Source organism: Anas platyrhynchos, chromosome 1 (assembly GCF_047663525.1).
Source record: "Anas platyrhynchos isolate ZD024472 breed Pekin duck chromosome 1, IASCAAS_PekinDuck_T2T, whole genome shotgun sequence".
NCBI lineage: Eukaryota > Metazoa > Chordata > Aves > Anseriformes > Anatidae > Anas > Anas platyrhynchos.
The window spans coordinates 182,746,055-182,765,362 of NC_092587.1; the positions used below are offsets into that span (position 1 = coordinate 182,746,055).

The 19,308-nt window shown below is 34.5% G+C and overlaps 1 protein-coding gene across 15 annotated transcripts in view; it reads right to left on the minus strand.

Annotated features, from left to right (window-relative positions):
• The window catches only part of NBEA (neurobeachin), a 509,188-nt gene that overhangs the window by 264,518 nt on the left and 225,362 nt on the right, over nucleotides 1-19,308 (minus strand). For all 15 annotated transcript variants that reach the window (XM_038174546.2, XM_072032602.1, XM_072032605.1 and 12 more), the window contains one exon: nucleotides 797-858. In XM_038174546.2, the coding sequence (XP_038030474.1) occupies nucleotides 797-858 (62 nt within the window). The remainder of the gene's footprint in view (nucleotides 1-796; nucleotides 859-19,308) is intronic.

The window sequence follows — 19,308 nt, forward strand, 5'->3', positions numbered from 1 at the left end:
ATGGTGAAGATATTGGGACCTGTATTTGCCTTGTCTTACAAAAAATGAGAAGAATTCTAAAATGTTTGCTTATTACTGGCAGTTTAAAGTAAAAGGCTTTATATAAGAAATTAGCCAATAACACTGTAGAAACAAATAAAATCAAAATTGAGAAGTAAACAATCTGAAAACCATGAGGAATTATTTTAGTTTTAAATATTTTACTTGTGAGAGCAATTCAAAATGTTAATTGATTCAGATTTCTGAGAAACCAGTTACTACGATGGTAAAAAGAAATAATAATAATAACCACAGCATTTTTTTTAAACAGAAACATTCTGCTTCTGGCAGGTCTAGAGGAATACTTCAGTCATGTTCCTCTGCTTTTTATGTACTGATAGCTATAAAAAATATGCAGTATTTTATGTCACATATACTGAAAGCCACCGTGAAGTATGGTTTAATGAAATCACTAATTCAAGGACAGATTTTAACATAAAATTAGGAAAACAGTATTATATTCATGTACTGTAAATAAGAACTGTCTTGAAAGAGAATTAATATGCAGGAAATGTTCATAATATACATCCATACACTTTTAAAAGCCAAATACAAGTATACTTTGCAAACTCTTTGAATATAGAGACAGTATGCAAAATTGTGTGTGTGTATATATCTTTATGCTACCAGAAGAGATTAATTTTTATTTTCCTGTACTGAAATGGAAGAATGAAACAAGCAGCAATACAGAATTTCTGGGCTGGCAGTAATCCAGCACTGAGATAACTACTACAATTAAAACCAGAGAATGTCTTACCTGTGAACAAAGTAGCATAACAAGTTCAACCACTGAAGTACTCGACTTCATACAAACCAGACCTGCAATAGATAGTCAAAAGTGAATTTAAAATAGTGCTGATATTTAGTAATTGTAGCTAAATGTTTTTAGAAAATCCTTAAAATCTCTGTATTGTATTTTTTAAAATCACTTAAATCCACTGAAACATATTTCAAGTACAAACATCTGATAACTTCAGATTCAAACATATTTAAATGTTCAGAAACTATCAAAACATCACCTAGAAAAACATACACTGGAATCAGGATATATATATATATATATGTGTGTGTGTGTGTGTATATATATATATATAATTACTTTTTTTTTTTTGTCATTTAGCTCAGTTCATTATTTAGCAAAACAAATAAATAAAATCTACCTACCTACCTATATCATCCAAAGCAATTCAATATATGATAAGAAAACAATCTTTAAAAATTAAATCTTGTGAGTGTTTAACCTGACCAGGTATTAACTGGGAGATTATAAGGCCTCTGCACAGAAATTGTTTTAATTCTCATCTGGCAGCGGTTTTTCCTGTAATTGAAAGTTTGAGGAGTAATGAAAGGTGCACGTGTGTGAAATCTAATTCCTATCGTTTAGAATCCATACTTTGTAGTTTGTTTTTCTTGAAAATCCTGAATTATGCAGCGTAATTATTGTTCACAGTTTTGTACTTAATTTGAGTAATCATGTAATCACATTACCACTATTTGCAATACTTTTATTTTTTTTTTTTTAAATTGGAATACTGATTAACTTTCAGAGAAAAGGATACCACGTCTAGGTATTTAAAAAATACATTGTGGAAAGATGAAGAGGAATTTATGCTTCTACTTTTAACTTTGGTATCCTTTGGGTTCTAAAATCACGTGGGGAACATATTGATATAACAGTTTAGGGCACGGAAACACTTTGTTCATGTCATAAAAATGATAAATACACAAATAATAAGGCTTACAACTAAGGACCAAACAGGAAGCTGAAAAGCAAGCTGACGTGCTTTAAGTAGGTTTCAACAAACAGCGATTAGAGACAAAAGCACTCCTACACAATAGCGTGGATATTTATTGAGGGTAATGGATAAATACCCTTTTGTGCCCATTTTGCTAACAATCCCATCCTCATTGTACAGTAACACAGAACACGCTGTAAGAAGCTACTAGGATTCCATTCTATCAGATATACAAGCAGACAGTTAACTAATGAAATAAGAGGCAGATGTGAAAAGCTCATTTAGGAAGACAATTGCTGTAATTGATCAGCTATTCTCATGCTCAAGTGCTAGAGGATCAGAAAGATTAATGGGATACTTATCACCTGCAGGCTACCTCCACTGTTTGAAAGCTGACAAAGAAAATCCAAACAGAAGAGCAAACTCCATAGTTAAGCCAATGCAGGTAGCACAGATACATTAAATATTTTACCAGAGAATATTCGCTGTTTTATTGTGAATCCATCTCATATTCTATAACACTAACAAACACCTTTTCTGTCACATAATTAACCTCATATGTATGAGAACACGATCTAGACAGAATAATGCTCTTCTTCCATGCTACATAATTCCCATGCTACAGAATTCCCATGCTACAGTCTTCTAAATGTTTATCTATCTTTACCTTCTGATTTCATATCAAAAGAGCTTATGCTTATGACTCTAACATAAGCATGATACACACTTATGAAAAATAAACCAATCAAATTACACAATAAAGGTTATATATAGGTACAGTAATTTTGTTGCATCTTGACCAGATCTCCTTAAATAAAAAATTTGATGTAAAACCTACACTTCACTTATAGAGATACATATAATGAATACTTCCAGGATTAATTAATTAAATTAGAAGTTTTTATCTTTCAAAGACAATTGGTAATACTTGTACCACCAGCTTCAAACAAAATAAAATAAAAATAATAAATTTTGGAGCATAGAACAAAACAAGTATGCCTAAAATGGTAGAAAAACAGGACAAATACTTGTTATTATCATCCAAATAACAATGATGATCTAGCATTTATGCTGTATAATTCATAAAACAGGACACTCTGTTTGAAGACAATGAGAATTACTTTAACTCAAAGTCTTCTATTTAACAGTAACAAGAATGTTAACACTAAACTTTTTAAAAAGCCTAATAATTATATGGGCTTGATAAATAACTAAAATAAATAAAGTGTTTGTCTGATCTTAAAATCAATGACTTTTCTCTGTTTGTCTGAACATCAGTTGATAATTTTTGTATACCAGAGCTAATCAACTGTGATCTTGGATGTAGTCTTCTAGCATAAGAGCGAGGACTGAATTGATTTTGGTAAAATTCAGAAGAGGAGGATACAGAACTGACATCTGGTTAACACATCAGCAAATCCATTAGTTGTAACCAGCTCTGTATTTGCCTGCTGATGAAATAAACCACTGCTAACAGACATTAACACCTCTCATAACAATTTCATTTGAAATTAGACGTTTGTGTGAGGATTTTCAAGTAAAAAACAAACAAACAACTAACTTAGAAATTGTGGCACTTTTCACCTGTGAAAGTAGAGAAGGAAATAGGAAAGCCTCACAAAACAGGTTCATGGTGAAAAAGATGGATGCCTTTACAGAGAGCTCTGCCTAAAGCAGAAGAAGCAGCTTGAAGTGTGCAATTCTCTAGTTAGAAATAAGGAAAGATAGGAAAAGTCATAACAGAAAAGGGGGAATCTCAATGAGATTCCATCTCAATGAGTAGGACGAAGGGTAGAAGCAGAATCCTTTTATTCATCTTTTTTCTCTAAGCTTTTATACTGTATATTACTTGAAGTAAAATAGATTGTGGAAATGTGAAAAAGAGCAGGGGCACCATTTCACATCATAAGACTCTTTCTTATCAGCTTCCTACTCACACTTCGGTAGAGTAGATGTTCAGAACATCTACTCAATGTTCAAATAGCAGATATTCAAAATAGTAGATGTTTAATTGTAGATGTTCAAAACATCTACTCAAAACATATGATGGAATCTGTGTGCCCTCCCTTGTATGCTCCGCTTCCTCATTCCTAGCTGCCAAGGGCTCTATTTTGTGTCCTTGTGCTTCTTCCCATCTTTGATTATTACTGATTAAGCAGGAAAGGTTTGAAATAATTTTAATTTTTTTTTTTCCTCCTCTGTTACACAAAGCACAATTAATGTTCACCTGTCAAAGGTGTTGTAGCGTCAGTAGTAGAGGATGATAAAAACAGGACAGATCCATTCGTTACTATTCGGAAGAACTGACAATGCAACCTCTGGTTTATGAAAATCCCACATAATCGAAAGCGTAGGAGTAAGTTAAAGAGGAACCACCATACCTCTTCTATTGAACTAGCACACATACATGGGAGAAAAGGTCGTTTTAATAATATATATATTTTTTAAGTTTGTGCAATCCTCTGTTCTAGGAAGTCCAGCTTGTATTGAGTGCCTCACTGCTTTAGGCTTGGTACAGACACTAAAATAATTTATTTCTTCAGACAGTAGATATTCTGACAGACAAAAAACAAAGGAGAATGAAAATGTTCTACTCTCATTGTGCAGGCAAAAAGGCAGAAACTGGTTGAGGTATCTTCACAGAATCAAAAATAGAATCACGAGAAACAAAAAATATGGCAAGCTTTGAAAAATAATGGCTTCTTTGATTGAGGAAAGCATACAAATCTATTTTCTGTTTTCTCCCCTAGTGTCCCCCATTTAACTCCAATGTGAAGTATTTGCAATTCAAACTAAAACTGTTGCCTGCATTCTTCAACTGCATATAAGTTCTTCCTATACCATCTGTATCAAATGCCATTAAGGAAGTTAATGTAATTACCAAAATACAAGTGGATATTTCCTGCATACAGCAAGGTTAAAAAGGTCATTGTTTAACTGAATGGAGTACTTGCTCTTTATATTTGCTGTTCTTAGTACTTTTCTTCATGGTCTATTCTCAGCCCATTAAATATAGCCATCAAAATTCAGCAATTTGATGGCAACAATGACCACATATATGGATGCAAAAATTGGGAGAATCAAGTGCATGACCTTAGCTAATCTGGAATAAATGATGTATGCCTGGCAATTATCTTGAAATGCTCTGGTTTACATGACTTCTTTTTCAGTGTTCTTCTGGTGCCCCAAAGATATGCTAATTATTTCTCTTCACTATGACTTATTAATGTCTAAAAAAGATTAATTTCAACATTACTATTTTAGTCATGCCTATGGCATTAATGAAATCATGGGTTCAAAACCTTGAAGTCACCATGCTGAACAAGTCAGTATGAATTTCTATTTTGAATAAATATAATGTAAGCTGATAAAATAATTTATTTAAAAAATCCTTATGAAATAAGATCACGTTTTTGAACTTCTTTTTGTTATTATTAATGCAATGTGTGTATGAGTCTAACTGAATACCACCACAATTTCATCTGGTCTTTATCAAAGTTTGCCTGCATTTTCTTTCAATGATTTTACTTTGCCAACTTAAACCCTTATTGGAACTGGATGCAATTGTAATATTAGGAAAAACAAAAAGTTAAATGTTTTAACTCTTCTATTGAACTTAGAAAAAAGATGCAATTAGCCAAACTTTAGAGCCTGCAGAAGCTGCAGAAGTCTTTCACTCACTTACAGTTGTGACTTAACTGAGAAGTCTCAGGTATGGTTACAAAAAAGCCTGAAAAAGTTTACTCTGTTAAGCCTAGTTCACAGAGAAAAGTTGGCCTCACAGAGAAAACATTATACCATGTCATCAAAACTACAGGAGCTTGGTATAGAAAATAAAGCTTATGATAAAATAAAGACATTCTAGTGTATGCATTATTATAAAATTAACTTAGAAATGAGCATAACGTCCTAAAATTAAACAAAAAGATTCAGTACCAGAATTATGAACCTGTACCAGAATTATGAACCTGTATATTCAGTGTACATTCAGAATATGAGCCAGCAGTGTGCTCAGGTGGCCAAGAAGGCCAACAACATCCTGGCTTGTATAAGAAGCAGTGTGGCCAGGAGGGCTAGGGAAGTGATTGTCCCCCTGTACCCGGCTCTAGTGAGGCTGCACCTCGAGTACTGTGTTCAGTTTTGGGCCCCCTCACTACAAGAAGGACATCGAGGTGCTAGAGCTAGTCCAGAGAAGGGCGACAAAGCTGGTGAGGGGTCTGGAGAACAAGTCTTAGGAGGAGCGGCTGAGGGAGCTGGGTTTGTTCAGCCCGGAGAAAAGGAGGCTCAAGGGTGACCTTATTGCTCTCTATAAGTACATTTAAGGAGGCTGTAACGAGGTGGGGGTTGGTCTATTCTTCCATGTGCCTGGTGACAGGATGACGGGGAATGGGCTAAAGTTGCACCAGGGGTGTTTTAGGTTGGATATCAGGAAGAACTTCTTTACTGAGAGGGTTGTGAGGCATTGGAATGGGCTGCCCAGGGAAGTGGTGGAGTCACCATCCCTGGAGGTCTTTAAAAGACGTTTAGATGTAGAGCTGAGTGATATGGTTTAGTGGAGGACTTGTTAGTGTTAGGTCAGAGGTTGGACTCGATGATCTTGAGGTCTCTTCCAACCTAGACAATTCTGTGATTCTATGGAATTCTATTTTTTACTTATATTTTCATAAGGTCAACTACTTTATACTTCCTACTGATAGAGCTTTTCATGTACCTTAAACAAAAATGTACATTGTTCATATTGTTCATTAGTAATTAGTACTGGTAATTAGTACTGTATCTGTTCCCATAATCCTCACTGTTTTACGTGCCAAGACACAGAATAGGAATTTTCCCCAGTTAATTGATGAACTTACATGTCTTCATTTTTATAAGACTATTATCTTTTACTCCTTTCAAAATTTGTTAGCAATGGTGCAAAAAACTCTGATGACAGTTCATGCCGATGACAGACACTAAAGCATATCTTGGCTTTGACAACACTGAGAAAAAAAGAGATTGATATTTTGGTTGTAAATCCAAGTTTGTTTTTGCAAGATCTCTTTATCCTGCCATCAAAATCTTTACAAATATTTTCTTGAAATATTTTGCGAAATCCAAACTGGAATCAGAGAAATAAGCTTAGTATTTCTTTTTTTGACCATTAATTAAAATTATTTGGATATTTTAAATCTCCATTATTCTTTCTCTGCCATACGTTGTCATTCAGATTCATGGTTTTAGTCAACTACCAAGTTGCTGGCAAGTGCATTAAAGATCTGAAAAGCATAGGGGGAAAAATATAAAGATAACTGAAAAGTTTGTGAGCGTGTAAAAATATTAACTGAAATGAAAGATTTTCTTCCTCCAAGCAAAGTGATTATTAGAAAATAGAGGTGCCAACCCTTGCCTAGGAAAAAATAGAGGCATCAAAACTGCACCAAACAGTGAGAGACATCCAATTTGCCAGAAGAAAAAGAACTAATTTAGTAGCTACAGGTGATGAATGGGCACAGTTTTTGTTTTGTTTTGTTTTTCAGTTTTAAATGACTTACAGTGCAAAGGACTGCAGAGTGGTCAAACTTTGATGGACTATTCTTCTCAAGGAAGGAGAAAACAAGAGTATGAATGTAGGAATACAGTAATTAGTCCTCCAAAGCAGAATATAATGTTTTGCAAGATTACACTCAAAATTGTTTTTTATATAATCATAGATATCATACTTTGTAGACGTTTAAATTACACTAATAATCTTAGCTTATGAAAATAAAAAGTTGGCAAATATTCAGGAATTGCAGAAAGTCTGCAGATGGAAATCACAGCCACGTTACATAATAATTATAGCTCCACTTTTACTAAATAAAAGAAAATATTATTCCAAAGAAAATATACTCACTAAAGCAACAAAGTTAGGCTAATGTATTTAACTATTCCCTTCAGTAGCCTTGACTGGCAGAATACATTATCACCAACTTTAGGGACAACAAAGGATGACTGCAGTAGTACTCTGGCCTATCCTTTGTGTGGGTTGCCTTTACAGAGCAAAAGATGACACAGAAAAACACAATGAATGTGAATTTGACTCGGTGATAGTTGACTCGGTTTATAGTTGATCAAGAGTGTTACATTTCCTACATTTGTTTTTGTACATAGAACAATAAACATAGAACAATATGTGTAATATTCTTTTTATCTGTTACCACAAAGTCTAGGAGAGGTATCATCCAAGTTATCAAATAAAATACTTTTGAAATACTATCAGAAATCTCTGGAATTCATAGCTTAAGATAAATACCTCAAATTAATACTGATAGGTCAATCTAAACAATAGATTTTTATCTGTTGAAACCCAAATCAAACTTTTCAGTCCTTTTAGTCAAATTTGTGAAATAAATCAGATTTAATGCTCGGATAAAATGTAAAATTTTAACAATGTTATATAATAGTTTCTGGAATTGTATTCCTAAAGGAAGAAAACCTATACTTCTTCATGACTGCAGTTACTAAAAGGAATCTAAATGGGGACTATAAAATATCCCGACAGAATCACAGAGTGGCAAAAACTCTTGAGAGCACATCTAAAGAAAGAGGATTTATTGCAATGTATATGATTGACATTTTAAAATTACACACTTTTGTACTCTGATCCCATATGATATTGACAAAACTGATTCTGGTGCCACATTACTCTGAAGACTCTAGCCTTATAATGATATACGGAATTTTTTTCAAATTTCCATTAGTGTTAATGGGATGCACAAATAAATTCTCATTCATCAAATGAGACCATTTAATCTATACAATAAAATCTACCACTACTATCCAGTTTAATATCTCAGTGAAAATTTTAAAAACTGATCCATTTTTTTTCATTAAGCACCTGTGGTAATTCTTTTGTTGCCCAATGGTCCATTCAGAATGACTCAATACATGCATTTGTGTTTCTGTGTCCTCTTAAAAACAGTATCACTTTGAATGGGTCTCTTTTAAAGTATCTATTCTGATGTAGTGAAAAAATACACTTTTTTAATTGCTATACTATAACTGATTTTAAATTTATATATATCTCTAATGTATCAATTGAGAAATTGTTCTATTGAGCAAAATGACACAAAATTATTCTCTTAATATAAAAAACAAACAAACAAACACAAATGTTAATTATAAGAAACCAATTCCCTGATAAATTTAAGTGCAGCATTTTATTTTATTTTTGCATAATATGAAAATTACCATATACTAGAATATAATTTAGAAAACCAATATGATTCTTTGTCCAAAGTCCTATTCTAGACAGGGGGTCAAAACAGCAAAACCACTGATCACATTTCACTGCATCTGATCAAATTAAAACACCTCTAACCTTGAAAGTCTCTATAAAATTGAACTATTGCTTCTCTGTTGAAGTCTACTTCAGTTTCAGGTAGATGAGTAACATTTTTTTTTTTTGGTGGAAGCCTGGAAGAACTTAAAAATAAACTGCATTCGGAAAGAGGTACTGGAAAATCCAAACCTCTTATTTATCTAGGAGGAACCTCAATGGAGATCATTCCAATTATTATTATTATTACTATTATTATTTTGAAGCATCTAACAGCCCCATAGGCAAATGAAAATATGATCCTGAAAGTCTTTTGATTCTCCTCTCTATCCAATGATTTTGTTGTTGACTGCACCTGTGGCTAAATTTCTGCCACAGCTGGACATTTAACTTCAATAGACGGAATAAGAAAAAAAGAATAGAAAATGTCATTTAAAAATTAATTCAAAACATAAAAAGTTAAAAGATTTTCCAAGTTCTGTCATGTGAAAGTCTCTCAAGACTTACTTGATCATGTTGCTATTTTTAGGAATAAGTGTGAACAAAACCTACTAAATTAAAACAACTGATAGTGAAGAAGTTGCCATATTTTCAACACATCTGGGAAAAAACAAACCAACCAACCAAAAAAAACCAAAAAAAAAAACAAAAAAAAACAACCAAAAAGCTATTCTAGGTCATACTTGTCTCTCACCATTTTCTTTCTTTTTTTTTTTTTTTTTAAATTAAGAAACTTCTACCCCTCTTCTCTCTCTCTCTCTCTCTCTCTTTTTTATTTTTTTCTTTTCTTCATTCTGTCACCTCCTCTCAAATCTGAGTTACAGGAAATACATTTCAAAAAAATTACCTCAACAGTGAATTACCTTCAAAGAAGTTTACAATCAGAAATCTGGACTTGAATTTCATTCACTAACATAATCAAATACGTATACATTATAGCTTCACTAGACCTGTGATGTTTTCTCTTCATCTCAGGAACCCTTTTGAGTTCTTTCGGAAGCTGTCAAAAGTGACATCTTGAACAAGGTGTAACATAAGTATGATCCAAAATTATGGTTTCTAAAATACCATGCTTTCCTTGAAAACCCAACAAAAGAATATACTTCAAATGCATTGAATGTTATATTTTCCTTAGCTTAAAAGTTTTTTTTTTTTTTCTTTTTTTTTTCCTTTGGAAATTTATCGGCTTTTTCCTTAGCTTCAGCCTGTAACTTATTCCTACTTATTGCTATATTTTCCCTACTAAATTGTTTTCTTGTTTCTTTCTTCTCTTTTATTAAAGACAGGAATTGCTTCCTTGCTCTGCCCCAACCCCCTTCACCCCCTCCCTCCCAGTTCTTTGCCCTCTATTTCTTTCTGTTACATTACTTCCTATTAAAGGTAGAATATTGTCAGCATGTCATCATAGCTTTGTACAACTGAAATGGGCTGCACAGCAGTAAAACTCTTTATTGGTCCTCCTTACTTCTTGTATTTCTTCTGTTTGGCAACCTTGTGGCCATACACAGGCCAGAAGAGCACATCAGCAAGTGAACCACTGCAACTAATTACAACATAAATGCCCAGAACTCATGCAGCTTCATAAATTTCTAAGGCCAAAAAGATTTTAATCTGGTCTGATCTCCTGAGTAGCATAAGGCACTGAATCCCAACAGATACATTCTATATCTTGCTGGGTGAGGCAGTATTTTGTTTAGATGGTCATTGCTACCCAAGAATTTGATAACGATGGGACATGGGTGGAGGGGTGGGGGAGAAAAAGCTTCATTTCCACAAAGGACTCTGCTGACCTTGGCTGGCAGCCATCAGATCATGCTCCTATTCTGAAGCCCGACTGACAAATGGTAATCATTCTAAAACAGCGTCTCTCAAAACACAGAACCATACTGCAGCTACAGATGTCTTGAAATAACTTGCATTTCTTGTGTTTCAGTTTCCTTTATTTGCTTGACAGTAACATTGTTACAGGCTCTCCCTAGGCCTGCTTTGACATCACTTTGCCATCTTAATTTGACATATCATAACTGTCTCTACTGTCTGACAAGTTCTTTCAGCATGAGGGTCTCCCATTGCAAGAAAATCTCCACAGACAAACATCACTATTAGTATAAAAGGATTTGATCATAAAATTCCACACACCAACAGCCAACAGACAAAAATAAGACATGATATAAGACAATGTATAAGTTCAGCAGTTTTTGGTTTTGTTTTTCTGTGGCAGTAAATGTTGACATAAAGCTAGACTGAACATACTAAAGACATCTTTATTTTAACTCTCTTAGTCCTTGCAAAACATAATTCCATTTCTGTAGGGAGTTTGTTAACATCTAGATAAATAAAGCTGGATGATTAATTAATGCATATGCTATTGTAATGCCTTTTTCTATCAAAAAATGAATCTTGGAAGTATACCTACTTTTAAAGTTCTTCAAATGCAGGGGTTTCTCAAGTTAATTCAAGAGTTGTGGCAGAATATTATTTGTTTGTGCCTTGAAGGTACAGAAAGAAGCACGTCCATATCCAATAGGATGAACCACAGAAGTGCCTTTAAATCATCAGATCAAGTAAGGGAGTTTTGTTAAACTTGGTTACCGATAAAAATGTTTCAGTCTGGGTCATAAAAGCAGGTGATAAGTAGACAGAAAGTGAAGGAATATAGAATGAGAAACTGTGACCAGCCCTAATGAGATTAGATTGTAAAGAAACGGGATGTAGAGATCAGGCTACAGGGAAAACACTTATTAAACTGTACCTCATGAGAAATACATCTTTCAGGGCAAAATCGGATACAGAGATGTTATTTGCACCCTATAGTTTATCAGTTAGGTAGTTCTCTGGAAAATATTGCTGGGATAATAAAGTAGATTGATTCCATTTTTAAGCCTGTAGAGGACAAAGGGTGGGGCAAATACCAGCCTAACTGTTTCAAGTCCAAAATCAGTCAGAGTCCCCTGCTGAGTTCTGAATGATGAATTAAGTGGAATAAGAACCGGAGAACCTCTGCCTGTAGGGAGCTTCAGTCACAGCATGAACATCCTGTAGATACTGAATACCTTTTTGGCATACCACCTCGTTTTTCTTTGGACCTGGACAGTGGAGGAGAAAATAATAAGGAAAAAGAAGGTGGCTGTTCTTAAAAAATTTGTACTTAGTCCACTGTTACCATGCACTACTGTTGTATACCTGATATGATGAGTCCACCTACAGGTGATGTTACAGTAGTGCTCAAACATGTTAAGAATTTTCTCAAGAATCATTAAAATTAATTAAAAACTATTTATATGAAATATATATCTCTTGATATATATATATAGATCTCTTGATATATATATATATATGTAGATCTCTTGATTGATATGTATATATATATGTATATATATATATATATATATATATAATTTCCTAGTAGGAGACAAACTTTAAAAAAGAAAAAAAAAAAAGAAACGAAAATTATATTCCATGAAAGTGGAAAGTTAGGACAAGAAGGAAGAAAAAGGGATATCTGACCTTGATTGTAGAAATATATATGAGGAATATGAAGTCATCAGGGAGGATATTCTATTAAGACTAGAAGGCTAGCCCTTTCTAGCCCTAAATGGCTTGCAGCTGGCTAGTAGTCAAAGGCTACTAGTTCAAAAGTTCAAAAACTTGAAAAATAGACTTGTGGAATAAGTAGGATCTGAGGACCACAAACAGCTTCTAGTCTTAGGTTCCACTGGCTCCATATATACAGGCTCCAGTATTCTGTGCTTTTCTTCATGTGCTTTCAAAGAACAGCATTTGGTATGGTTGGTTTTCTAATCATGTTATTTTTATAGTAGCACTTTCAATAGTAATTTAATAATTTCCAACATCTAGTGGCTTCTGTGTTTACAAGGACAACTTTCTGAACTTTCCAGCAAATCTTAATTTACTTAACTACCAGCATTTGTTTTCCTGAGGGCATCTATTTAGTTATTTATTTAGTTATACTTCTGTATTTTGTTTAATATATGTAGTTGATTCTAAAAGCTAAAATTGTAAAATCTATTCTAATTCTAAAATCTAAATTTTACAATTACAGAATCACAGAATTGTCTAGGTTGGAAGAGACCTCAAGATCATCGAGTCCAACCTCTGACCTAACACTAACAAATCCTCCACTAAACCATATCGCTAAGCTCTACATCTAAATGTCTTTTAAAGACCTCCAGGGATGGTGACTCCACCACTTCCCTGGGCAGCCCATTCCAATGCCTCACAACCCTCTCAGTAAAGAAGTTCTTCCTGATATCCAACCTAAAACACCCCTGGTGCAACTTTAGCCCATTCCCCATCATCCTGTCACCAGGCACATGGAAGAATAGACCAACCCCCACCTCGCTACAGACTCCTTAAATGTACTTATAAAGAGCGATAAGGTCACCCTTGAGCCTCTTTTTCTCCAGGCTGAACAAGCCCAGCTCCTTCAGCCGCTCCTCGTAGGACTTGCTCTCCAGACCCCTCACCAGCTTTGTCGCCCTTCTCTGGACTAGCTCTAGCACCTCGATGTCCTTCTTGTAGTGAGGGGGCCCAAAACTGAACACATTACTCAAGGTGCAGCCTCACTAGAGCAGGGTACAGGGGGACAATCACTTCCCTAGCCCTGCTGGCCACACTGCTTCTTATACAAGCCAGGATGTTGTTGGCCTTCTTGGCCACCTGAGCACACTGCTGGCTCATATTCAGCCGACTGTCCACCATCACTCCCAGGTCCTTCTCTGTCTGGCAGCTGTTCAACCACTCATCTCCCAGCCTGTAGCTGTGCTTGGGGTTATTGCGCCCCAGGTACAGGACCTGGCACTTGGCCTTGTTGAACTTCATGCAGTTGACCTCAGCCCATCGGTGCAGCCTATCCAGATCCTCCTGCAGAGCTTTCCTACCCTCGAGCAGATTGACACATTTGCATAGCTTGGTGTCATCTGCAAACTTACTGAGGGTGCACTCAGTCCCCTCATCCAGATCATTGATAAAGATATTAAAGAGGATCGGCCCCAGTATCGAGCCCTGGCAAACACCACTAGTGACTGTGAATAATGTGATTAATAACATTTTTTTTTCTTTTTTTCTCCATTGATAAAGTAATATAACCTAGGGAAATTCTACGTAATGGAGTCTACACACATTTTGGATTTTAAAGATGCCCTGATCATTAATTAATGTAACAATGATAATATAATCAAGGGCTTATAATCAAGGTGCCAACAACTATTTCTACCCTTAAGTTACACTGGTACCACACAAGCCAAAGACAAAGGAGAGGGCATACGCAGTTAACCTCTGTTACATACATGTAGTCTAATACATCTTAGTAAGTGTCCAATTCATTAGACAGTGGTTCATATATGTAATTAATTATTGGCAGGTTTATATTCAAGAAAGTGACAGATGTTATGCATTTTCTAGTTGCTATCTGGATCTCTCATCTATAATGTTTCCTGCCATGTTAAACATCTGTTCAGAGCACACTTCTGAACAGCACAGGAACTTCAGTAATTCAAGAGTTAAATCTCCAAATCAGATCAATGTGCATCCTCTTCACTTTCTGGTATTTATAATGATGTCCTTTTAAAAGCATCAAAAAGGAATATTATGTGAGAGAAAAATGTTCTGTAATTGGTGTGGGGGCCTTTACACTTTGAAAATTTCACTGTGGATAAATAATGAAGACTTCTGCTGTGCTACTTGCTCTTTAATTTTTCCTCTGAAAACAAAATTGTCGAACTTACATTGCAATACTAATGTATTCTGAAAAACAATGTGAAAGATGTAAAACTTTGAAACTTGACTCAGCTGGCGTGCACATGAAAATTAGGTAGATTTGAAAATCTACTCAAACTTTCATCATTTTGTTGTTCCTACCATAAAGACTTCTAGAAAACTGGTGTTATTTTCTGTCTCCATGAATATTGGACTCAGCAATATTCTTTAGACAAAAACACCTTCAGGCCCAGAGCATTTGGACAAGTAAGAATAATGTGTGGAGCCTTCCAGTAAGACACTAAGGTAGAGATAGAGAATCACAGATAGAGAATTTATTACAATGAATACATCAAATTCCAACAGCCTATAAATAGGAGTTTGAACTTCTTTATTATTTTTCTGTTTATGAAGAGATTACAACATGTACAGGTAGGATTTCAACCACCAGTAATAGTTTTCATCATATGCATTGGAGAATTTCAAGGGTTTTCAAGAGGGGGCTACTTTTCAGTTTTTCCATTTATTCCCTACAAAATGATGGTATACCCCAAATGATACCACATAGCAGATATTGAAGTTGATGAAGAAATAGTAATGTAATTACTGCCTCAGCCAAGACATTGTAGGGTATCCTTTCTTTAACCAGACACCTATTTTCATGAAAATTGGAGATACCTTTTAAGCATCCTCTGTTAAACTGGTTGAAGCTGGCTAACACAATCAAAAATTATCAAAATAATTAAAGGCTGATCCTTGAGTGGATCCAGTGAGATCGTATAAGTCTTAGAACCACAAAAAACACATAGTTATGCATTCATACACTGAAATATGAGGACCAAACTATAGCTGTCACGAGCCTTATATGTGGGTTGTCTGACTAAACAGGCTTCTTCAGGCAGAGAAAGTAGAAATGGTCTCATAGACCATACTAAAATGAGCTTCAACATGATAATTAAAGAATTCCACTGAAAAATAAAAATCAGTTATATATATATGTATATAAATCAGGAGAGAGTCTTATTTCATGTTGGCTTGAACAGTGACCATCTTCGATGCCTAAAAGGCATGATATATTCTCAACTGTATCTGGCCAACTGTGGAATAAGAAGAAAAACGCCTTTTCTTACAGATCGCTGCTGGTAGCTAGCTGACACTGAAGACTATCTATCTATGACCATGCAAACAAACACAGTGATGGCAACATTAGAGAAAATTAAGGTCAATACAGACTACCATTATGTGAAGGGTACGGCACAGAGGAAATGGGGATTCATGGGTTCTGAGGTAACAATAAAACACCAAAACCATTCAGCAGATACATCATATTTTTTGTCTTGAGAAGCTGCACTGAAGATTTATATTTAGAATGAAAATTTAAACCACTTAAAGACTATAAGTAACACTGATCTCAATACTTGATGATAAGTCCTAGTAAAGTTCTCCACCTTATTTACCCTCATTATGTGTTCTGTTAGTAGAAAGACTGAGATATCTGGTAGTATCTAACTTTTGCACACATGGCATGAGGATCTCTCTTATCTTTGGTACACTGGATAAATCCAGATGCTTATGTTGTAGTTCATGGAGTTTATCTCCCATTCATCAATCACTCTTGTACCATGCTCTTTTCTTCCCTCTGCAGTATGTGCATACCATTCCTGAAATACTCACTACAGAAACGAATGGTAGCAGGTTTACTGAAGTTGTGCACAGAAATGAATCTACTCTTTCTAAGCTTCCATGGATTGGACAAGTCTTTGCTGCCTCAGCATGAAACTAAAAGAGCTCAGAGTATGCTAATTCATATAACAACACCTACTTTGTGTGGTTTCTTCCCTCACCTCCTAGATATATCTGTCTAGATATAGCTTGCTCTTTGTTCCTAGCTATCCAACTCAGCATTTGGCTGTGTGGAAATATGCCTATTTCTTAAGTTGCAGTTATTCCACAAAATGATTCAGCATTTCTCTTCAGCAAAATGACTTTCTTCTGATTTTTTTTTATATCATTGTCTAATCAGTTAGCTTTGCCAGAAATAGTTCCATTGTGTAGTTAAGACTATTATTAAAAGTATCAAAAAGAGGATCAAAAAGTGGCTCACAGAAATTTCAACATTATGAATAGTTTCAGTTTTACTTAGAAGCAGTTAATCCTATTTAAAGCAAATTTTAAAATCATAACACTATGTTTGTATTCTCTTTCTCACTTGTAAATGTTTATCTATTTATTTATTTTGTTCAGAATGTCAGTTAGTTTCTTTGCTACAGACCTGGAAGCAAATACAAGAAGTCAGATTAGTTGAAAGAAAACACACATGTAAACACAAACAAAAATATTTGGGATGTGGCAGAGTGAAATGAAAGAGTGAGAGAACAGAACAGAATGAACAGGAAAGGAAATTTGTGCAAGTGCATGCCATGACTCCACTTTTCCAGCATCTGTGCTCTTGAGCACAACAATAATAAAAAGGTGCTGAAAATTTTTTGAAGAGAAAGCCAAGGGCCACATTAAGCACCAAATAGGACTTCTTATTTTTTTTTTCCCCTCCAGAAACTATAAAGGACTTCCAGATTACTAAAGTATTTCAGGAAAATGATTATCCTGTTTCTCCTAATACAAAACTCAGTATTGTTCAAGGAAATCAGAAAGAAGTTGTGATAGTATTCTTAGATGCCACAGTGATGCAGCACCTGTGGTCTTTGGGAGCTTTTAAAGTAGTGCCATTGAGCACTCAAGTTCTATCTCTCTATCCAAAGGAATGTTTTGGGCAATTTTTCAATTGTTTCAAGAAGTCTCCTGTCAAACACCATACAAAGCTAGTATGGCATTACTATTATTATTACATACATCACCACTTCTATTGAATATTTTCATAGGGCCATGTGGTGAGTTAACGAGGAGAAACTCCTATCAGCATTTAAATGTTTTTTGTTTTATCTGATTTGAATTGTGTATGTATCAGAAACATATCAAATGTATGTCAAAGAATTTGTAAGAGATCTTTTGGAGAAGGGGTATCTGGCTGACATTCTACCTAAGTAATCCCATAGGAAATAATAATAAATAATAATAATAATAAAAAAATTAAAAAATGGTAATGTTTGTTTGGTATCTCACCAAAGAGAAGAGAAAGGATCATTTGTGACTATGTTTCAATCTTATTCTTGTTGTTTAGGATACTCCAAGTACAGCTGCACTGAAAATGTTTCTACTTATTTGTACTCAACAGAGAGAGGATATAACTTTTCTTTCGAATATGTATCATATTACAGTTGCCTGTAACATTTTCACCTAAAAGCTAGAATGTTGTAATGCACTTTGCATGGAAGGTATTTGCAGACCATATGGAAACTAGAGTTAGTGAAAACATATCTGTGCAAGTGTTAAATGGAACTCCACAATGAGTATGGCTAAGTTTAAATATATGACCTGCACATATTGCATGTTTGTTTCCAATTAGATTCTATACTGACAATTTTAACCTTTGCAACTTCTGTTCTCTGAGGCATTGAAGAACCTCAGGTGATGAACCACAGTAATACTGGGCCATTTTTGGCATATTTTGTTTAAAGCTATTTGCAATCAACTGCAGTCATTTTTAACTTATCAGTAAGGACACCTTCCACTTACATAATATTCTGGAAAGTGGATGAAACATTTGAAGAACAGTGAAGTGTATGATGCCTTTGAAAAAAAGAACTGGTTTGGGGAGATGAGACCTATTTCAGTAAGTAAATGGGTGAAGAGTTTTACCTATAGCAATGCAGTGTCAGATTACTACTTGATAGGGTTCCCCTTCTATCAGGGGGTCATTTTGAAAAACAGCACCTTCAGATTTGATTAAATGAAGTTTATTTGTTCTTTTTTAATTCCTGTAAGTAAAACCTTTACATACAAAGCAACAGATTAAACTATTTCATATAAAACTGTCAAGCTAATTGGTACTTGCCAGTAAAAAATCAAGTTTAAATTATCTAATCTCAAAATAAATTCTGCTTACTCAAATACCTTGAATTACTCTACTAATAATCTCTGTTTTGCAGAGTCATTATATAGAGAGCACTTTCAGGGGATAAGACTTTATCAATAACTTTAGTTATTGGTAAACAATGACAGGAAATTTGCAAGTAATTCAGGTAAATGATTAGGAGAGAATTTAGAATTCTCTTTTAAAGGGAACTCAGCTAGGTAATACCAGTTTAGTTGAAATCAAGTCTGCAATAAAGAAAACTAAGATGAGAAGTACACAGTGACTGTAAAAGTTACTCTGTGAGTTCCTTGTTAAGAAGAAAAAAGTCCTACTGCTTTAGTAAGAGTGAACAGAAATACGAGTCCTGAGGCATATAGTGCACGAATCTAACCTCTGATTGGATTTTTCTCTTTATAGATTGCTATTTCAACATTTTGGGAAGAAAGAACCTTTTTATTTATTTATTTATTAAAAATTAAAAATTAAAAATGAGAGCAATTGAAGAAAAAGGTAAATACAACACTAAGGAAAGAGTGATAGAAAAA